Source organism: Scyliorhinus torazame, chromosome 25, assembly GCF_047496885.1.
Source record: "Scyliorhinus torazame isolate Kashiwa2021f chromosome 25, sScyTor2.1, whole genome shotgun sequence".
Taxonomy (NCBI): Eukaryota; Metazoa; Chordata; class Chondrichthyes; order Carcharhiniformes; family Scyliorhinidae; genus Scyliorhinus; species Scyliorhinus torazame.
The window spans coordinates 45522662-45546023 of NC_092731.1; the positions used below are offsets into that span (position 1 = coordinate 45522662).

The 23362-nt window shown below is 55.1% G+C and overlaps 1 protein-coding gene across 1 annotated transcript in view; it reads left to right on the forward strand.

Annotated features, from left to right (window-relative positions):
- LOC140402256 (integrin alpha-X-like) overlaps positions 1-19889 on the forward strand; it is an 815908-nt gene extending 796019 nt beyond the window's left edge. The window contains exon 16 of the mRNA XM_072489886.1: positions 19709-19889. Within this exon, the coding sequence (XP_072345987.1) occupies positions 19709-19889 (181 nt within the window). The remainder of the gene's footprint in view (positions 1-19708) is intronic.
- Positions 19890-23362: the final 3473 nt, after the last annotated feature.

The following is a 23362-nucleotide window of genomic DNA, read 5'->3' on the forward strand; positions in this document are numbered from 1 at the left end:
AGCGCCAGGGACCCGGGTTAACACTGCTGTCTCACAGTGCCAGGGACCCGGGTTAACACTGCTGTCTCACAGTGCCAGGGGCCCGGTTTAACACTGCTGTCTCACAGCGCCAGGGACCCGGGTTAACACTTCTGTCACACAGTGCCAGGGACCCAGGTTAACACTGCTGTCTCACAGTGCCTGGGACCCGGGTTAACACTGCTGCCTCACAGTGCCAGGGACCCGGGTCAACACTGCCGTCTCACAGTGCCAGAGACCCGGGTTAACACAGCTGTCTCATTGTGCCAGGGATGCGGGTTAACACTGCTCTCTCACAGTGCCAGGGACCCGGGTTAACACTGCTGTCTCACAGTGCCAGGGACCCGGGTTAACACTGCTGTCTGACAGTGCCAGGAATCCGGGTTAACACTGCTGTCTCATAGTGCCTGGGACCCGTGTTAACACTGCTATCTCAAAGCGCCAGGGATCCAGGTTAACACTGCTGTCTCACATTGCCAGGGATCCGGGTTAATACTGCTGTCTCACAGAGCCAGGGACCTGGGTTAACACTGCTGTCTCACAGTGCCAGGGATCCGGGTTAACACTGCTGTCTCACAGTGCCATGGACCCGGGTTAACACTGATGTCTCACAGTGCCAGGGACCCGGGTTTACACTGCTGTCTCACAATGCCAGGGACCCGGGTTAACACTGCTGTCTCACAGAGCCAGGGACCCGGGTTAACACTGCTGTCTCATAGTGCCATGGACCCGGGGTAACACTGCTGTCTCACAGAGCCAGCGACCCGGGTTAACACTGCTGTCTCACAGTGCCAGGGACCCGGGTTAACTCTGCTGTCTCACAGTGCCAGGGACCCGGGTTAACTCTGATGTCTCACAGTGCCAGGGACCCGGGTTAACACTGCTGTCTCACAGCGCCAGGGACCCGGGTTAACACTGCTGTCTCACAGTGCCAGGGACCCGGGTTAAGACTGCTGCCTCACAGTGCCAGAGACCCAGGTTAACACAGCTGTCTCATAGTGCCAGGGATGCGGGTTAACACTGCTGTCTCACAGTGCCAGGGACCCGGGTTAACACTGCTGTCTCACAGTGCCGGGACCCGGGTTATCACTGCTGTCTCACAGTGCCAGGGACCCGGGTTAACACTGCTGTCTCACAGTGCCAGAGACCCGGGTTAACACAGCTGTCTCATTGTGCCAGGGATGCGGGTTAACACTGCTCTCTCACAGTGCCAGGGACCCGTGTTAACACTGCTGTCTCACAGTGCCAGGGACCATGGTTAACACTGCTGTCTGACAGTGCCAGGAATCCGGGTTAACACTGCTGTCTCATAGTGCCAGGGACCCGGTTTAACACTGCTGTCTCAAAGCACCAGGGATCCAGGTTAACACTGCTGTCTCACAGTGCCAGGGAATCCGGGTTAACACTGCTGTCTCACAGTGCCAGGGATCCGGGTTAACACTGCTGTCTCACATTGCCAGGGATCCGGGTTAACACTGCTGTCTCACAGAGCCAGGGACCTGGGTTAACACTGCTGTCTCACAGTGCCAGGGATCCAGGTTAACAATGCTGTCTCACAATGCCAGGGACCCGGGTTAACACTGCTGTCTCATAGTGCCATGGACCCGGGTTAACACTGCTGTCTCACAGTGCCAGGGACCCAGGTTAACACTGCTGTCTCACAGTGCCAGGGACCCGGGTTAACTCTGCTGTCTCACAGTGCCAGGGACCCGGGTTAACACTGCTGCCTCACAGTGCCAGAGACCCAGGTTAACACTGCTGTCTCATAGTGCCAGGGATGCTGGTTAACACTGCTGTCTCACAGTGCCAGGGACCCGGGTTAACACTGCTGTCTCACAGTGCCAGGGACCCGGGTTAACACTGGTGTCTCAGTGCCAGGCATCCGGGTTAACACTGCTGTCTCACAGTGCTAGTGACCTGGTTAACACTCCTGTCTCACAGTGCCAGGGATCCATGTTAACACTGCTGTCTCACAGTGCCAGTGATCCGGGTTAACACTGCTGTCTCATAGTGCCAGGGATCCGGGTTCACACTGCCAGGGACCCGGGTTAACACTGCTGTCTCACAGTGCCAGGGATCCATGTTAACACTGCTGTCTCACAGTGCCAGGGATCCGGGTTAACACTCCTGTCTCACAGTGCCAGGGATCCATGTTAACACTGCTGTCTCACAGTGCCAGGGATCCGGGTTAACACTGCTGTCTCATAGTGCCAGGGATGCGGGTTAACACTGCTCTCTCACAGTGCCAGGGACCCGGGTTAACACTGCTTTCTCACAGTGCCAGGGACCCGGGTTAACACTGCTGTCTCACAGTGACAGGGACCCGGGTTAACACTGCTGCCTCACAGTGCCAGTGACCTGGTTAACACTGCTGTCTCACAGAGCCAGGGACCCGGGTTAACACTGCTATCTCACAGCGCCAGGGATCTGGGTTAAAAATGCTGTCTCACAGTGCCAGTGACCTGGTTAACACTGCTGTCTCACAGTGCCAGGGACACTGGTTAACACTGCTGTCTCACAGTGCCAGGGATCCATGTTAACACTGCTGTCTCACAGTGCCAATGGATCCGGGTTAACACTGCTGTCTCACAGAGCCAGGGACACTGTTTGACACTGCTGTCTCACAGTGCCAGGGATCCATGTTAACACTGCTGTCTCACAGTGCCAATGGATCCGGGTTAACACTGCTGTCTCACAGTGCCAGGGACCGGTGTTAACACTGCTGTCTCATAGCGCCAGGGACCCGGGTTAACACTGCTGTCTCACAGTGCCAGGGACCCGGGTTAACACTGCTGTCTCACAGTGCCAGGGGCACGGGTTAACACTGCTGTCTCACAGCGCCAGGGACCCGGGTTAACACTGCTGTCACACAGTGCCAGGGACCCAGGTTAACACTGCTGTCTCACAGTGCCAGGGACCCGGGTTAACACTGCTGCCTCACAGTGCCAGGGACCCGGGTCAACACTGCTGTCTCACAGTGCCAGAGACCCGGGTTAACACAGCTGTCTTATTGTGCCAGGGATGCGGGTTAAAACTGCTCTCTCACAGTGCCAGGGACCCGGGTTAACACTGCTGTCTCACAGTGCCAGGGACCCGGGTTAACACTGCTGTCTGACAGTGCCAGGAATCCGGGTTAACACTGCTGTCTCATAGTGCCAAGGACCCGTGTTAACACTGCTATCTCAAAGCGCCAGGGATCCAGGTTAACACTGCTGTCTCACATTGCCAGGGATCCGGGTTAACACTGCTGTCTCACAGAGCCAGGGACCTCGGTTAACACTGCTGTCTCACAGTGCCAGGGATCCGGGTTAACACTGCTGTCTCACAGTGCCATGGACCCGGGTTAACACTGATGTCTCACAGTGCCAGGGACCCGGGTTAACACTGCTGTCTCACAGTGCCAGAGACCCGGGTTAACACTGCTGTCTCACAGAGCAAGGGATCCGGGTTAACACTGCTGTCTCACAGTGCCAGTGATCCGGGATAACATTGCTGTCTCACAGAGCCAGGGATCGGATTAACTCTGCTGTCTCACAGTGCCAGTGACCCGAGTTAACACTGCTGTCTCACAGTGCGAGGGACCCGGGTCAACACTGCTGTCTCAGTGCCTGAGACCTGGGTTTACACTGCTGTCTCACAGATCCAGGGATCCGGGTTAACACTGCTGTCTCACAGTGCCAGTGATCCGGGATAACACTGCTGTCTCACAGCGCCAGGGATCCGGGTTAACACTGCTGTCTCAGTGCCAGGGACCCGGGTTAACACTGCTGTCTCCCAGTGCCAGGGACCCGGGTTAACACTGCTGTCTCACAGACCCAGGGACCCGGGTTAACACTACTGTCTCACAGTGCCAGGGACCCGGGTTAACACTGCTGTCACACAGTGCCAGGGACCTGAGTTAACACTGCTGTCTCATAGATCCAGGGACCTGGGTTAACACTGCTGTCTCACAGTGACTGGGACCCGGGTTAACACTGCTGTCTCACAGTGCCAGTGACCCGGGATAACACGGTTGTCTCACAGAGCCAGTGACACGGGATAACACTGTTGTCTCACAGAGCCAGGGAGTCGGGTTAACACTGCTGTCTCACAGTGCCAGAGACCCGGGTTAACACTGCTGTCTCACAGAGCCAGGGATCCGGGTTAACACTGCTGTCTCACAGTGCCAGAGACCCGGGTTAACACTGCTGTCTCACAGAGCCAGGGACCCGGGTTAACAATGCTGTCTCACAGAGCCAGGGATCCGGGTTAACTCTGCTGTCTCACAGTGCCAGGGACCCGAGTTAACACTACTGTCTCACAGTGCCAGGGACCCGGGTTAACACTGCTGTCTCAGTGCCTGAGACCTGGGTTAACCCTGCTGTCTCACAGATCCAGGGATCCGGGTTAACACTGCTGTCTCACAGTGCCAGTGATCCGGGATAACACTGCTGTCTCACAGCGCCAGGGATCCGGGTTAACACTGCTGTCTTACAGTGCCAGGGACCCGGGTTAACACTGCTGTCTCACAGTGCCAGGGACCCGGGTTAACACTGCTGTCTCACAGAGCCTGGGACCCAGGTTAACACTGCTGTCTCACAGTGCCAGGGACCCGGGTTAACACAGCTGTCACACAGTGCCAGGGACCTGAGTTAACACTGCTGTCTCACAGTGCCAGGGACCCGGGTTAACACTGCTGTCTCATAGCGCCAGGGACCCGGGTTAACACTGCTGTCTCACAGTGCCAGGGACCCGGGTTAACACTGCTGTCTCACAGTGCCAGGGGCCCGGTTTAACACTGCTGTCTCACAGCGCCAGGGACCCGGGTTAACACTGCTGTCACACAGTGCCAGGGACCCAGGTTAACACTGCTGTCTCACAGTGCCTGGGACCCGGGTTAACACTGCTGCCTCACAGTGCCAGGGACCCGGGTCAACACTGCCGTCTCACAGTGCCAGAGACCCGGGTTAACACAGCTGTCTCATTGTGCCAGGGATGCGGGTTAACACTGCTCTCTCACAGTGCCAGGGACCCGGGTTAACACTGCTGTCTCACAGTGCCAGGGACCCGGGTTAACACTGCTGTCTGACAGTGCCAGGAATCCGGGTTAACACTGCTGTCTCATAGTGCCTGGGACCTGTGTTAACACTGCTATCTCAAAGCGCCAGGGATCCAGGTTAACACTGCTGTCTCACATTGCCAGGGATCCGGGTTAATACTGCTGTCTCACAGAGCCAGGGACCTGGGTTAACACTGCTGTCTCACAGTGCCAGGGATCCGGGTTAACACTGCTGTCTCACAGTGCAATGGACCCGGGTTAACACTGATGTCTCACAGTGCCAGGGACCCGGGTTAACACTGCTGTCTCACAATGCCAGGGACCCGGGTTAACACTGCTGTCTCACAGAGCCAGGGACCCGGGTTAACACTGCTGTCTCATAGTGCCATGGACCCGGGTTAACACTGCTGTCTCACAGAGCCAGCGACCAGGGTTAACACTGCTGTCTCACAGTGCCAGGGACCCGGGTTAACTCTGCTGTCTCACAGTGCCAGGGACCCGGGTTAACTCTGATGTCTCACAGTGCCAGGGACCCGGGTTAACACTGCTGTCTCACAGCGCCAGGGACCCGGGTTAACACTGCTGTCTCACAGTGCCAGGGACCCGGGTTAAGACTGCTGCCTCACAGTGCCAGAGACCCAGGTTAACACAGCTGTCTCATAGTGCCAGGGATGCGGGTTAACACTGCTGTCTCACAGTGCCAGGGACCCGGGTTAACACTGCTGTCTCACAGTGCCGGGACACGGGTTATCACTGCTGTCTCACAGTCCAAGGGACCCGGGTTAACACTGGTGTCTCACAGTGCCAGGGACCCGGGTTAACACTGCTGTCTCACAGTGCCAGAGACCCGGGTTAACACAGCTGTCTCATTGTGCCAGGGATGCGGGTTAACACTGATGTCTCACAGTGCCAGGGACCCGGGTTAACACTGCTGTCTCACAATGCCAGGGACCCGGGTTAACACTGCTGTCTCACAGAGCCAGGGACCCGGGTTAACACTGCTGTCTCATAGTGCCATGGACCCGGGTTAACACTGCTGTCTCACAGAGCCAGCGACCAGGGTTAACACTGCTGTCTCACAGTGCCAGGGACCCGGGTTAACTCTGCTGTCTCACAGTGCCAGGGACCCGGGTTAACTCTGATGTCTCACAGTGCCAGGGACCCGGGTTAACACTGCTGTCTCACAGCGCCAGGGACCCGGGTTAACACTGCTGTCTCACAGTGCCAGGGACCCGGGTTAAGACTGCTGCCTCACAGTGCCAGAGACCCAGGTTAACACAGCTGTCTCATAGTGCCAGGGATGCGGGTTAACACTGCTGTCTCACAGTGCCAGGGACCCGGGTTAACACTGCTGTCTCACAGTGCCGGGACCCGGGTTATCACTGCTGTCTCACAGTGCCAGGGACCCGGGTTAACACTGGTGTCTCACAGTGCCAGGGACCCGGGTTAACACTGCTGTCTCACAGTGCCAGAGACCCGGGTTAACACAGCTGTCTCATTGTGCCAGGGATGCGGGTTAACACTGCTCTCTCACAGTGCCAGGGACCCGTGTTAACACTGCTGTCTCACAGTGCCAGGGACCATGGTTAACACTGCTGTCTGACAGTGCCAGGAATCCGGGTTAACACTGCTGTCTCATAGTGCCAGGGACCCGGTTTAACACTGCTGTCTCAAAGCACCAGGGATCCAGGTTAACACTGCTGTCTCACAGTGCCAGGGAATCCGGGTTAACACTGCTGTCTCACAGTGCCAGGGATCCGGGTTAACACTGCTGTCTCACATTGCCAGGGATCCGGGTTAACACTGCTGTCTCACAGTGCCAGGGACCCGGGTTAACACTGCTGTCTCACAGTGCCAGGGACCTGGGTTAACACTGCTGTCTCACAGTGCCAGGGATCCGGGTTAACACTGCTGTCTCACAATGCCAGGGAACCGGGTTAACACTGCTCTCTCACAGTGCCAGGGACCCGGGTTAACACTGCTGTCTCACAATGCCAGGGACCCGGGTTAAGACTGCTGTCTCACAGAGCCAGGGACCCGGGTTAACACTGCTGTCTCATAGTGCCATGGACCCGGGTTAACACTGCTGTCTCACAGTGCCAGGGACCCAGGTTAACACTGCTGTCTCACAGTGCCAGGGACCCGGGTTAACTCTGCTGTCTCACAGTGCCAGGGACCCGGGTTAACACTGCTGCCTCACAGTGCCAGAGACCCAGGTTAACACTGCTGTCTCATAGTGCCAGGGATGCTGGTTAACACTGCTGTCTCACAGTGCCAGGGACCCGGGTTAACACTGCTGTCTCACAGTGCCAGAGACCCGGGTTAACACTGGTGTCTCAGTGCCAGGCATCCGGGTTAACACTGCTGTCTCACAGTGCCAGTGACCTGGTTAACACTCCTGTCTCACAGTGCCAGGGATCCATGTTAACACTGCTGTCTCACAGTGCCAGTGATCCGGGTTAACACTGCTGTCTCATAGTGCCAGGGACCCGGGTTCACACTGCCAGGGACCCGGGTTAACACTGCTGTCTCACAGTGCCAGGGATCCATGTTAACACTGCTGTCTCACAGTGCCAGGGATCCGGGTTAACACTCCTGTCTCACAGTGCCAGGGATCCATGTTAACACTGCTGTCTCACAGTGCCAGGGATCCGGGTTAACACTGCTGTCTCATAGTGCCAGGGATGCGGGTTAACACTGCTCTCTCACAGTGCCAGGGACCCGGGTTAACACTGCTTTCTCACAGTGCCAGGGACCCGGGTTAACACTGCTGTCTCACAGTGACAGGGACCCGGGTTAACACTGCTGCCTCACAGTGCCAGTGACCTGGTTAACACTGCTGTCTCACAGAGCCAGGGACCCGGGTTAACACTGCTATCTCACAGCGCCAGGGATCTGGGTTAACAATGCTGTCTCACAGTGCCAGTGACCTGGTTAACACTGCTGTCTCACAGTGCCAGGGACACTGGTTAACACTGCTGTCTCACAGTGCCAGGGATCCATGTTAACACTGCTGTCTCACAGTGCCAATGGATCCGGGTTAACACTGCTGTCTCACAGAGCCAGGGACCCGGGTTAACACTGCTGTCTCACAGTGCCAGGGACCCGGGAAAACACTGATGTCTCACAGAGCCAGGGACCCGGGTTATCACGGCTGTCTCACAGTGCCATGGACCCAGGTTAACACTGCTGTCTCACAGTGCCAGGGACTCGGGTTAACACTGCTGTCTCACAGTGCCATGGACCCGGGTTAACACTGATGTCTCACAGAGCCAGGGACCCGGGTTAACACTGCTGTCTCACAATGCCAGGGACCCGGGTTAACACTGCTGCCTCACAGTGCCATGGACCCGGGTTAACACTGATGTCTCACAGAGCCAGGGACCCGGGTTAACACTGCTGTCTCACAGAGCCAGGGACCCGGGTTAACACTGCTGTCTCATAGTGCCATGGATCCGGGTTAACATTGCTGTCTCACAGTGCCAGGGACCCAGGTTAACACTGCTGTCTCACAGTGCCAGGGACCCGGGTTAACTCTGCTGTCTCACAGTGCCAGGGACCCGGGTTAACACTGCTGTCTCAGAGTGCCAGGGACCCGAGTTAACACTGCTGCCTCACAGTGCCAGAGACCCAGGTTAACACTGCTGTCTCATAGTGCCAGGGATGCGGGTTAACACTGCTCTCTCACAGTGCCAGGGATCCGGGTTAACACTGCTGTCTCACAGTGCCAGGCATCCGGGTTAACACTGCTGTCTCACAGTGCCAGTGACCTGGTTAACACTGCTGTCTCACAGAGCCAGGGACCCGGGTTAACACTGCTATCTCACAGCGCCAGGGATCTGGGTTAACACTGCTGTCTCACAGTGCCAGGCATCCGGGTTAACACAGCTGTCTCACAGTGCCAGTGACCTGGTTAACACTGCTGTCTCACAGTGCCAGGGACCCGGGTTAACACTGCTGTCTCACAGAGCCAGGGACACTGGTTAACACTGCTGTCTCACAGTGCCAGGGACCTGGTTAACACTGCTGTCTCAAAGAGCCAGGGACACTGGTTAACACTGCTGTCTCACAGTGCCAGGGATACATGTTAACACTCCTGTCTCACATTGCCAATGGATCCGGGTTAACACTGCTGTCTCACAGAGCCAGGGACCCGGGTTAACACTGCTGTCTCACAGTGCCAGGGACCCGGGATAACACTGATGTCTCACAGTGCCAGGGACCCGGGTTAACACTGCTGTCTCACAGAGCCAGGGACCCGGGTTTACACTGCTGTCTCACAGTGCCATGGACCAAGGTTAACACTGCTGTCTCACAGTGCCAGGGACCCGGGTTAACTCTGCTGTCTCACAGTGCTAGGGACCCGGGTTAACACTGCTGTCTCACAGAGCCAGGGACCCGGGTTATCACGGCTGTCTCACAGTGCCATGGACCCAGGTTAACACTGCTGTCTCACAGTGCCAGGGACCCGGGTTAACACTGCTGTCTCACAGTGCCATGGACCCGGGTTAACACTGATGTCTTACAGAGCCAGGGACCCGGGTTAACACTGCTGTCTCACAATGCCAGGGACCCGGGTTAACACTGCTGTCTCACAGAGCCAGGTACCCGGGTTAACACTGCTGTCTCACAGTGCCATGGACCCGGGTTAACACTGCTGTCTCACAGTGCCAGGGACCCAGGTTAACACTGCTGTCTCACAGTGCCAGGGACCCGGGTTAACTCTGCTGTCTCACAGTGCCAGGGACCCGGGTTAACACTGATGTCTCACAGTGCCAGGGACCCGGGTTAACACTGCTGTCTCAGAGTGCCAGGGACCCGAGTTAACACTGAGGCCTCACAGTGCGAGAGACCCAGGTTAACACAGCTGTCTCATAGTGCCAGGGATGCGGGTTAACACTGCTGTCTCACAGTGCCAGGGACCCGGGTTAACACTGCTGTCTCACAGTGCCAGGGACCCGGGTTATCACTGCTGTCTCACAGTGCCAGGGACCTGGGTTAACACTGGTGTCTCTATGCCAGGCATCCGGGATAAACACTGCTGTCTCACAATGCCAGTGACCTGGTTAACACTGCTCTCTCACAGAGCCAGGGACCCGGGTTAACACTGCTGCCTCACACTGCCAGTGACCCGGGTTAACACTGCTGTCTCACAGTGCCAGGGATCCATGTAAACACTGCTGTCTCACAGTGCCAGAGACCCGGGTTAACACAGCTGTCTCATTGTGCCAGGGATGCGGGTTAACACTGCTCTCTCACAGTGCCAGGGACCCGGGTTAACACTGCTGTCTCACAGTGCCAGGGACCCGGGTTAACACTGCTGTCTGACAGTGCCAGGAATCCGTGTTAACACTGCTGTCTCACAGTGCCAGGGACCTGGGTTAACACTGCTGTCTCACAGTGCCAGGCATCCGGGTTATCACTGCTGTCTCACAGAGCCAGTGACCTGGTTAACACTGCTGTCTCACAGTGCCAGGGACCCGGGTTAACACTGCTGTCTCACAGAGCCAGGGACCCGGGTTAACACTGCTGCCTCACATTGCCAGGGACCCGGGTTAACACTGCTGCCTCACACTGCCAGGGACCCGGGTTAACACTGCTGTCTCACAGTGCCAGGGATCCATGTTAACACTGCTGTCTCACAGTGCCAGGGATCCGGGTTAACACTGCTGTCTCATAGTGCCAGGGATGCGGGTTAACACTGCTCTCTCACAGTGCCAGGGATCCGGGTTAACACTGCTGCCTCACAGCGCCAGAGACCTGGGTTAACACTGCTGTCTCACAGTGCCAGGGATCCATGTTAACACTGCTGTCTCACAGTGCCAGGGATGCGGGTTAACACTGCTGTCTCACAGTGCCAGGCATCCGGGTTAACACTGCTGTCTCACAGTGCCAGTGACCTGGTTAACACTGCTGTCTCACAGAGCCAGGGACCCGGGTTAACACTGCTATCTCACAGCGCCAGGGATCCGGGTTAACATTGCTGTCTCACAGTTCCAGGGACCTGGTTAACACTGCTGTCTCACCGAGCCAGGGACACTGGTTAATACTGCTGTCTCACAGTGCCAGGGATCCATGTTAACACTGCTGTCTCACAGTGCCAGGGGCCCGGGTTAACACTGCTGTCTCACAGCGCCAGGGACCCGGGTTAACACTGCTGTCTCACAGTGCCAGGGACCCTGGTTAACACTGCTGTCTCACAGTGCCAGGAACCCGGGTTAACACTGCTGTCTCACAGTGCCAGGGACCCGGGTTAACACTGCTGTCTCACAGTGCCTGGGGCCCGGGTTAACACTGCTGTCTCACAGTGCCAGGGACCCGGGTTAACACTGCTGTCACACAGTGCCTGCGACCCGGGTTAACACTGCTGTCTCACAGTGCCAGGGACCCGGGTTAACACTACTGTCTCTCAGAGCCTGGGACCCGGGTTAACACTGCTGTCTCACAGCGCCAGGGACCCGTGTTAACACTGCTGTCTCACAGAGCCAGGGACCCGGGTTAACACTGCTGTCTCACAGCGCCAGGGCCCCGGGTTAACACTGCTGTCTCACAGTGCCAGGGACCCGGGTTAACACTGCTGTCTCACAGTGCCAGGGACCCGGGTTAACACTGCTGTCTCACTGTGCCAGGGACCCGGTTATTACTGCTGTCTCACATTGCCTGGGACCCGGGTTAACACTGCTGTCTCACAGTGCCAGCGACCCGGGTTAACACTGCTGTCTCACTGTGCCAGGGACCCGGTTAACACTGCTGTCTCACATTGCCTGGGACCCGGGTTAACACTGCTGTCTCACAGTGCCAGGGACCCGGGTTAACACTGCTGCCTCACAGCGCCAGGAACCCAGGTTAACACTGCTGTCTCACAGTGCCAGGGACGTGAGTTGACACTGCTGTCTCACAGTGTCAGGGATCCGGGTTAACACTGCTGTCTCACAGAGCCAGGGACCCGGGTTATCACTGCTGTCTCACAGTGCCAGGGACGCGGGTTAACACTGCTGTCTCACAGACCCAGGGACCCGGGTTATGACTGCTGTCTCACAGTGCCAGGGACCCGGGTTAACTCTGCTGTCTCACAGTGCCAGGGATCCGGGTTAAAACTGCTGTCTCACAGTGCCAGCGACCCGGGTTAACACTGCTGTCTCACAGTGCCAGGGATCCGGGTTACCACTGCTGTCTCATAGTGCCAGGCATCCGGGTTAACACTGCTGTCTCATAATGCCAGTTATCCGGGTTAACACTGCTGTCTCACAGTGCCAGTGACCTGGTTAACACTGCTGTCTAACAGTGCCAGGGACACTGGTTAACACTGCTGTCTCACAGTGCCAGGGACCTGGTTAACACTGCTGTCTCACAGAGCCAGGGACACTGGTTAACACTGCTGTCTCACAGTGCCAGGGATCCATGTTAACACTGCTGTCTCACAGTGCCAATGGATCCGGGTTAACACTGCTGTCTCACAGTGCCAGGGACCCGGGTTAACTCTGCTGTCTCACAGTGCCAGGGACCCGGGTTAACACTGCTGCCTCACTGTGCCAGGAACACGGGTTAACACTGCTGTCTCACAGTGCCAGGGACCCTGGTTAACACTGCTGTCTCACAGTGCCAGGGACCCGGGTTAACACTGCTGTCTCACAGTGCCAGGGACCCTGGTTAACACTGCTGTCTCACAGTGCCAGGGACCCTGGTTAACACTGCTGTCTCACAGTGCCAGGAACCCGGGTTAACACTGCTGTCTCACAGTGCCAGGGACCCTGGTTAACACTGCAACTCACAGTGCCAGGGACCCGGGTTAACACTGCTGTCTCACAGTGCCAGGGACCCGGGTTAACACTGCTGTCTCACAGTGCCAGGGACCCGGGTTAACACTGCTGTCTCACAGTCCCAGGGACCCTGGTTAACACTGCTGTCTCACAGTGCCAGGGACCCGGGTTAACACTGCTGTCTCTCAGAGCCTGGGACCCGGGTTAACACTGCTGTCTCACAGCGCCAGGGACCCGGGTTAACACTGCTGTCTCACAGAGCCCGGGACCCGGGTTAACACTGCTGTCTCACAGCGCCAGGGCCCCGGGTTAACACTGCTGTCTCACAGTGCCAGGGACCCAGGTTAACACTGCTGTCTCACAGTGCCAGGGACCCGGGTTAACACTGCTGTCTCACAGTGCCAGGGACCGGGGGTAACACTGCTGTCTCACAGTGCCTGCGACCCAGGTTAACACTGCTGTCTCACAGTGCCAGGAACCCGGGTTAACACTGCTGTCTCACAGTGCCAGGAACCCGGGTTAACACTGCTGTCTCACAGTGCCAGGGACCCGGGTTAACACTGCTGTCTCACAGTGCCAGGGACCCGGGTTAACACTGCTGTCTCACAGTGCCAGGGACCCGGGTTAACACTGCTGCCTCTCAGAGCCTGGGACCCGGGTTAACATTGCTGTCTCACACCGCCAGGGACCCGGGTTAACACTGCTGTCTCACAGAGCCAGGGACCCGGGTTAACACTGCTGTCTCACAGTGCCAGAGATCCGGGCGTTTGATGCTCCAATACCTTCACTGCATTGGGCTGTTGAGCCCAGTTACTCCATTTCCTGTTCACAGGACTGGTCACTCAAATTGGTTATGGCTTGTCTATTGTACAATGAAACACCGTACATTATACCTGCGATCTTCAATGTCCATCCAACCAGAGGTATACTTTGTTCAAATGGTGAATGATCAAGCGGTGAGGCACACTGTTCTGGAATCACAGCCCTCACTGCACACAGACATAGTGTACTCACCAATCACTCACCATTGGATGCATTCTCTGATTCTGGAGCTATCATAGAATTTAAAGGCTAAAGGAGACCATTCAGCCCCTCGTGTCTGTACCGGCCCTTGGAAAGAGCACCCTGTTAAGCCCACACCTCCATCCTGTCCCCGTAACCCAGTAACCCCACCCAATCCAACCCAACCTTTTAGGATACTAAGGGCAATTTATCATGGCCAATCCACCTAACCTGCACAGTCGATTTCAGCGGGAGAAGAGCTGGTTAGTCAATTTCAGCGGGGGCAGTGCGGAAGTGATTGCTGGGAGGTTAGTCTCTCCTTTAAAAACACTTACCTGGCCCCGTTTTCAGTCCCTCTTTTCTGTTTTAAAAAAAAAAAATATTAGTTTTTTAGGCGGGAACAGGAAGTTCGACCCGCGGACGTCTGGGAAGACCCTCACCAATAAATTCTGGTGGAGAGGAAACCCGAGACACTACACGTGTAGTGTCTCCCACCCGCCCTCCTCCTCTAACCTAATAATAAAACCCATTGGTGTGAGGTAAGTACCATATTTTATTATTAACACGAAGAAGGTAAGTAAGTGATTTTAACGCATTTTTACTTTTGTACCTTTTTCAAATTGTGTGTGTTGGGGGGAAACTGAAGTGACATCACAGAAAAGCTGTGGCCTGAGTGGTTGGTTGGGAATCTACCCTAAATTTAAAAAATTAAGCATTGGTAACTAATTAAACATAATTACTTAATTATAATTTAGAGGGGTATCAAAGCCAGAGATCGGGGAGTACTATATTTAGCTTTCGCATTTATAGTAGAAATCTAGTGCTAGGAAACAGATAGTTAACAGTAACTTTGAAATTAAAAAAAAATATTTTATAAAAATTTTTTTTTTTAAATTTTAATTAATTGACGCAATGTCAGTTAGAGGGGTGCAGTGCTCTGACTGTGAGATGTGGCAGGTCCGGGAGGCTTCCAGCATCCCGGATGGCTTCATCTGCAGAAAGTGCACCCAACTGGAGCTCCTCACAGACCGCATGGTTCGGTTGGAGCAGCAATTGGATGCACTTAGGAGCATGCAGGTGGCGGAAAGCGTCATAGATCGCAGTTATGTAAATGTGGTCACACACAAGGTGCAGGCAGAAAAATGGGTGACCACCAGAAAGGGCAGGCAGTCAGTGCAGGAATCCCCTGTGGTTGTCCCCCTCTCGAACAGATATACCCCTTTGGATACTGTCGGGGGGGGGATAGCCTATCAGGGGAAAACAGCAGCAGTCAGAGCAGTGGCACCACGGCTGGCTCTGATGTTCAGAAGGGAGGGTCAAAGCGCAGAAGAGCAATAGTAATAGGGGACTCGATAGTCAGGGGCACAGATAGGCGCTTCTGTGGACGTGAAAGAGACTCCAGGATGGTATGTTGCCTCCCTGGTGCCAGGGTCCAGGATGTCTCCGAATAGGTAGAGGGTATCCTGAAGGGGGAGGGCAAACAGGCAGAGGTCGTTGTACATATTGGTACTAACGACATAGGCAGGAAGGGGCATGAGGTCCTGCAGCAGGAGTTCAGGGAGCTAGGCAGAAAGTTAAAAGACAGGACCTTGAGGGTTGTAATCTCAGGATTACTCCCTGTGCCACGTGCCAGTGAGGCTAGAAATAGGAAGATAGAGCAGCTAAACACGTGGCTAAACAGCTGGTGTAGGAGGGAGGGTTTCCGTTATCTGGACCACTGGGAGCTCTTCCGGGGCAGGTGTGACCTGTATAAGAAGGACGGGTTGCATCTAAACCGGAGAGGCATAAATATCCTGGCCGCGAGGTTTGCTAGTATCACACGGGAGGGTTTAAACTAGTATGGCAGGGGGGTGGGCACGGGAGCAATAGGTCAGAAGGTGAGAGCATTGAGGGAGAACTAGGGAATAGGGACAGTGGGGCTCTGAGGCAGAGCAGACAGGGAGACGTTGCTGAACACAACGGGTCTGGTGGCCTGAAGTGCATATGTTTTAATGCAAGAAGTATTACGGGTAACTTAGAGCTTGGATTAGTACTTGGAACTATGATGTTGTTGCCATTACAGAGACCTGGTTGAGGGAAGGGCAGGATTGGCAGCTAAACGTTCCAGGATTTAGATGTTTCAGGCGGGATAGAGGGGGATGTAAAAGGGGAGGCGGAGTTGCGCTACTGGTACGGGAGAATATCACAGCTGTACTGCGGGAGGACACCTCAGAGGGCAGTGAGGCTATATGGGTAGAGATCAGGAATAAGAAGGGTGCAGTCACAATGTTGGGGGTTTACTACAGGCCTCCCAACAGCCAGAGGGAGATAGAGGAGCAGATAGGTAGACAGATTTTGCAAAAGAGTTAAAACAACAGGGTTGTGGTGATGGGAGACTTCAACTTCCCCAATATTGTCTGGGACTCACTTAGTGCCAGGGGCTTAGACGGGGCGGAGTTTGTAAGGAGCATCCAGGAGGGCTTCTTAAAACAATATGTAGACAGTCCAACTAGGGAAGGGGCGGTACTGGACCTGGTATTGGGGAATGAGCCCAGCCAGGTGGTCGATGTTTCAGTAGGGGAGCATTTCGGTAACAGTGACCACAATTCAGTAAGTTTTAAAGTACTGGTGGACAAGGATAAGAGTGGTCCGAGGATGAATGTGCTGAACTGGGGGAAGGCAAATTATAACAATATTAGGCGCGAACTGAAGAACATAGATTGGGGGCGGATGTTTGAGGGCAAATCAACATCTGACATGTGGGAGGCTTTCAAGTGGCAGTTGAAAGGAATACAGTACCGGCATGTTCCTGTGAGGAAGAAAGATAAATACGGCAATTTTCGGGAACCTTGGATGACGAGAGATATTGTAGGCCTCGTCAAAAAGAAAAAGGAGGCATTTGTCAGCGCTAAAAGGCTGGGAACAGACGAAGCCTGCGTGGAATATAAGGAAAGTAGGAAGGAAATTAAGCAAGGAGTCAGGAGGGCTACAAGGGGTCACGAAAAGTCATTGGCAAAGAGGGTTAAGGAAAATCCCAAGGCTTTTTACACGTACATAAAAAGCAAGAGGGTAGCCAGGGAAAGGGTTGGCCCACTGAAGGATAGGCAAGGGAATCTATGTGTGGAGCCAGAGGAAATGGGCGAGGTACTAAATGAATACTTTGCATCAGTATTCACGAAAGAGAAGAAATTGGTAGATGTTGAGTCTGGAGAAGGGTGTGTAGATAGCCTGGGTCACATTGAGATCCAAAAAGACGAGGTGTTGGGTGTCTTAAAAAATATTAAGGTAGATAAGTCCCCAGGGCCTGATGGGATCTACCCCAGAAAACTGAAGGAGGCTGGAGAGGAAATTGCTGAGGCCTTGACAGAAATCTTTGGATCCTCGCTGTCTTCAGGGGATGTCCCGGAGGACTGGAGAATAGCCAATGTTGTTCCTCTGTTTATGAAGGGTAGCAAGGATAATCCCGGGAACTACAGGCCGGTGAGCCTTACTTCAGTGGTAGGGAAATTACTGGAGAGAATTCTTCGAGACAGGATCTACTCCCATTTGGAAGCAAATGGACGTATTAGTGAGAGGCAGCACGGTTTTGTGAAGGGGAGGTCGTGTCTCACTAACTTGATAGAGTTTTTCGAGGAGGTCACTAAGATGATTGATGCAGGTAGGGCAGTGGATGTTGTCTATATGGACTTCAGTAAGGCCTTTGACAAGGTCCCTCATGGTAGACTAGTACAAAAGGTGAAGTCACACGGGATCAGGGGTGAGCTGGCAAGGTGGATACAGAACTGGCTAGGCCATTGGAGGCAGAGAGTAGCAATGGAAGGATGCTTTTCTAATTGGAGGGCTGTGACCAGTGGTGTTCCACAGGGATCAGTGCTGGGACCTTTGCTCTTTGTAGTATATATAAATGATTTGGAGGAAAATGTAACTGGTCTGATTAGTAAGTTTGCAGACGACACAAAGGTTGGTGGAATTGCGAATAGCGATGAGGACTGTCGGAGGATACAGCAAGATTTAGATTGTTTGGAGACTTGGGCGAAGAGATGGCAGATGGAGTTTAATCCGGACAAATGTGAGGTAATGCATTTTGGAAGGTCTAATGCAGGTAGGGAATATACAGTGAATGGTAGAACCCTCAAGAGTATTGAAAGTCAAAGAGATCTAGGTGTACAGGTCCACAGGTCATTGAAAGGGGCAACACAGGTGGAGAAGGTAGTCAAGAAGGCATACGGCATGCTTGCCTTCATTGGCCGGGGCATTGAGTATAAGAATTGGCAAGTCATGTTGCAGCTGTATAGAACTTTAGTTAGGCCACACTTGGAGTATAGTGTTCAATTCTGGTCGCCACACTACCAGAAGGATGTGGAGGCTTTAGAGAGGGTGCAGAAGAGATTTACCAGAATGTTGCCTGGTATGGAGGGCATTAGCTATGAGGAGCGGTTGAATAAACTCGGTTTGTTCTCACTGGAACGAAGGAGGTTGAGGGGCGACCTGATAGAGGTCTACAAAATTATGAGGGGCATAGACAGAGTGGATAGTCAGAGGCTTTTCCCCAGGGTAGAGGGGTCAATTACTAGGGGGCATAGGTTTAAGGTGAGAGGGGCAAGGTTTAGAGTAGATGTACGAGACAAGTTTTTTACGCAGAGGGTAGTGGGTGCCTGGAACTCGCTACCGGAGGAGGTGATGGAAGCAGGGACGATAGTGACATTTAAGGGGCATCTTGACAAATACATGAATAGGATGGGAATAGTGGGATACGGACCCAGGAAGTGTCGAAGATTGTAGTTTAGTCGGGCAGCATGGTCGGCACGGGCTTGGAGGGCCGAAGGGCCTGTTCCTGTGCTGTACATTTCTTTGTTCTTTGTTCTTTGTTGTTTGGACTGTGGGAGGAAACCGGAGCACCCGGAAGAAACCCACGCAGACACGGGGAGGACGTGCAGACTCCGCACAGACAGTGACCCAGCGGGGAATCGAACCTGGGACCCTGGAGCTGTGAAGCAACTGCTACTGTACCCCCCGGGCGTGGGGCTGTGTCCCTGTGGGAACGGCCAGAAGAATTGTCGTAAGACGGCCGCCGGTTCCCCGTTTTGTTACGGGCTAGCATGCCGACAGCGTACAGCACCCGGCCCGGAGCATTGCCAGATCCGTGGCCGCGCATGCACACAGCGGCGGCCACTCACGGACCCGGCCGGTAAAATAGTGCCCCCCCTTCAGCCGGCTCGTGTTCCCCGGACAACCCCCCTACAGTGCCCCCAGCCCCTGGCAAAGTCCCCTGCGGCCGCAGCTCGGCTCTCCCCCGACTGTTGCGGTGCTGAACTGAGTCTGCATCCGGCACGCAGAGTTCCCGATGGATGATACCACACGTGACCGATGCCGTGGGGAACTCGCCTGGTCGGCGGTGGAGCACCGGGGTGGGGTGGCATCAGGCAATAAGACCATAACCATAAGGAGCAGAATTAGGCCACTCGGCCCATCGAGTCCGCTCCGCCATTCAATCATGGCGGATATTTTCTCATCCCCATTCTCCTGTCTTCTCCCCATAACCCCTGATCCCCTAATTAATCAAGAACCTACCTATCTCTGTCTTAAAGACACTCAGTGATGTGGACTTCACAGCCTTCTGCGGCAAAGAGTTCCACAGATTCACCGCCCTCTGGCTGAAGAAATTCCTCCACAGCCTCAGAAGCACATCCCTGGTCTTGTCCTGAGGCCGGCGATACCTGGTATTCTCTGAGTACGCTGCTTTGGAGGGGGGCGGAGTCCCCGAAAGCGGCGCCTCTAGCGATTTGGTCGGGAACTTTGATTCTCCAGCCGATTGCCGAACCCGGTGTCGGCGCCTGGATAAAACCGCCCCATAACTGTGTGAGCTTTCAGCCATTTTCTGTCTAATATCTTTCATTTTTGGTCTTTGCAGTTCCCGACCTGTCCTGAACGTCTCTGTCACCATCGTGGTTACTCCGCTGAAAATCCCCAATGAGGCTTATCAATGTCAGCGACCCATCCTTCACAACCAAGCAATCGGTAACGCCACTGTGTGTTTCAAGATGGAAAAACTGATGTCTGATAACTGGGGTGAGTTCTGGGCCGGGAAATGAAACCGCGCTGAAAGGGTAATCATTGCAGGGACCGGGAGCAGGGGCTGCCCGATCAGGTGGAGAGATGTGAGGAACAGAGACCACAGCTCAGGCTTATAAACTTGCTAATGAGCTTCTTGCCCAAAGGTAGCGCGCCTGATCAGGACGTTGCATGTTCAAATCAAGTCAGACTCACAGAGGTTTATGGGCAACATGGGAGTACAGTGGTTAGCACAGTGGCTTCACAGCTCCTGGGTCCCAGGTTCGATTCCCGGCTTGCGTCACTGTCTGTGCGGAGTCTGCACATCCTCCCCGTGTCTGCATGGGTTTCCTCCGGGTGCTCCGGTTTCCTCCCACAGTCCAAAGGTGTGCAGGTTAGGTGGGTTGGCCATGATAAATTGCCCTTAGTGTCCAAATGGTTAAGTGGGGGTGATTGGGTTACGGGGATAGGGTGAAGGTGTGGGCTTGGGTGTGCTTCTCTTTCCAAGGGCTGGGCCTCCTTTTGCACTGTAAATTCTATGATGGACAGTGTGGGAAGGGGGGGGGGGAAGAGGGGGAGAGGGGGGAGGGGGGAGGGAGAGAGGGGAAAGGAGAGAGTGAGGGAGTGTCCGGGGGGGGGGGGGGGGGGAGGGAGAGGGAAGAGAGAGGGAGGGGAGAGAGAGGGGGGGGGGGGGAGAGAGAGGGGGGGGGGGGAAAGAGGGGAGAGAGGGAGGGAGTGTCTGGGGGGGTGGGCGAGGGGGAGAGAGAGAGGGAGCGTCCGAGAGGGAGGGGGGAGAGGGGAGAGAGAACGAGTGCCCGGAGGGGGCGGCAGGGAGGGGAGAGAGAGAGGGAGTGTCCGGAGGGGGGAGGGGGGGGCAGGGGAGAGGGTGTGTCCTGAGGGGGGGTGGAGGGAGAGAGAGAGGGAGTGTCCAGAGGGGGGTGGGGTGGGGGGAGAGAGAGAGGGAGTGTCAGGAGGCAGGGTGGGGAGGGAGAGAGGAGAGAGGGAGTGTCTGGAGGGGGGGGGATGGAAGGAGAGAGGGAGGGAGCGTCCGGAGGGGGAGGGGTGGTAGGTGAGGGGGGGAAGGGGAGAGGGAGGGGGGGGGGAGAGAGAGGGAGTGTCCAGGGGGGGGGGGGGGGGGGGAGGGAGAGAGGGGAGAGAGAGAGGAAGTGTCCGGAGGGGGGGGGGGGGAGAGAGGGAGTGTCCGGAGTGGGGGGAGGAAGGGAGAGAAGAGAGAGGGAGTGTCCGGAGGGGGGGGGGGGGGGGGGGGGGGGGGGGGGGAAGGGAGAGGGGGAGAGAGGGAGTGTCTGGAGGGAGTGGGGGGGGGAGGGAGAGCGGGAAGAATAAGACGGAGTGTCCCGAGGGGGGGGGGGAGGGAGAAAGAGAGGGAGTGTCCAGAGGGGGGGAGTGGGAGGGCGAGGGAGAGTCCGGAGGGGGGGGGAGGGAGGGAGAGAGAGGGAGTGTCCAAGGGGAGGGGATGGAGAGGGAGTGTCCAGGGGGGGGGGGGGGAAGGGAGAGAGAGGGAGTGTCCAGAGGGGGGGGGGGGGGGGAGGGAGAGAGGGAGTGTCCAGAGGGGGGGGGGGGAGGGAGAGAGGAAGTGTCAGGAGGGGGGGGGAAGAGTGGGAGTGTCCAGAGGGGGGGGGGGCGGGGGGGAGACCGAGGGAGTGTCCGGAGGGGGCCTCAGAGATTTGAATCCTGGCAGCTAAATGCATGGCCGGCAGATGTGCAGGAATGGAAATCATGGAGGTGCCCAAGAGACTGGAATGATATCCCGCAAATATCCCGGAGGTATCCCGCAGGTATCCCGCAGATATTGGATCGTGTTTTCCAGGTCCTTAGGGGGAGGGGGAGCAGCCCCGAGTCGTGGTCCACATTGGCACTAACGACATAGGTAGGAAAGGGGACAAGGATGTCAGGCAGGCTTTCAGGGAGCTAGGATGGAAGCTCAGAACGAGAACAAACAGAGTTGTTATCTCTGGGTTGTTGCCCGTGCCACGTGATAGTGAGATGAGGAATAGGGAGAGAGAGCAATTAAACACGTGGCTACAGGGATGGTGCAGGCAGGAGGGATTCAGATTTCTGGATAACTGGGGCTCTTTCTGGGGAAGGCGGGACCTCTACAGACAGGATGGTCTACATCTGAACCTGAGGGGCACAAATATCCTGGGGGGGAGATTTGTTAGTGCTCTTTGGGGGGGGTTTTAAACTAATGCAGCAGGGGCATGGGAACCTGGATTGTAGTTTTAGGGTAAGGGAGAATGAGAGTTATAGAGGTCAGGAGCACAGATTTGACGTCGCAGGAGGGGGCCAGTGTTCAGGTAGGTGGTTTGAAGTGTGTCTACTTCAATGCCAGGAGTATATGAAATAAGAGAGGGGAACTGGCAGCATGGGTTGGTACCTGGGACTTCGATGTTGTGGCCATTTCGGAGACATGGATAGAGCAGGGACAGGAATGGTTGTTGCAGGTTCCGGGGTTTAGGTGTTTTAGTAAGCTCAGAGAAGGAGGAAAAAGAGGGGGAGGTGTGGCGCTGCTAGTCAAGAACAGTATTACGGTGGCGGAGAGGATGCTAGATGGGGACTCTTCTTCCGAGGTAGTATGGGCTGAGGTTAGAAACAGGAAAGGAGAGGTCACCCTGTTGGGAGTTTTTTATAGGCCTCCAAATAGTTCTAGGGATGTAGAGGAAAGGATGGCGAAGATGATTCTGGATAAGAGCGAAAGTAACAGGGTAGTTATTATGGGAGACTTTAACTTTCCAAATATTGACTGGAAAAGATATAGTTCGAGTACAATAGATGGGTCGTTTTTTGTACAGTGTGTGCAGGAGGGTTTCCTGACACAGTTTGTTGACAGGCCAACAAGAAACGAGGCCACATTGGATTTGGTTTTGGGTAATGAACCAGGCCAGCTGTTAGATTTGGAGGTAGGAGGGCACTTTGGGGACAGTGACCACAATTCGGTGACGTTTAAGTTAGTGATGGAAAGGGATAAGTATACCCCGCAGGGCAAGAGTTATAGCTGGGGGAAGGGCAACTATGATGCCATTTGACATGACTTGGGGGGGGGATAGGTTGGAGAAGTAGGCTGCAAGTGTTGGGCACACTGGATATGTGGAGCTTGTTCAAGGATCAGCTACTGCGTGTTCTTGATAAGTACGTACCGGTCAGGCAGGGAGGAAGGCGGGCGGCGAGGGAATCGTGTTTTACCAAGAAGTGGAATCTCTTGTTAAGAGGAAGAAGGAGGCCTATGTGAAGATGAGGTGTGAAGTTTCAGTTGGGGCGATGGATAGTTACAAGGTAGCGAGGAAGGATGTAAAGAGAGAGCTAAGACGAGCAAGGAGGGGACATGAGAAGTATTTGGCAGGAAGGATCAAGGAAAACCCAAAAGCTTTCTATAGGTATGTCAGGAATAAGCGAATGACTAGGGTAAGAGGAGGGCCAGTCAAGGAGAGGGATGGGAAGTTGTGTGTGGAGTCTAAAGAGATAGGCGAGATACTAAATGAATATTTTTCGTCAGTAT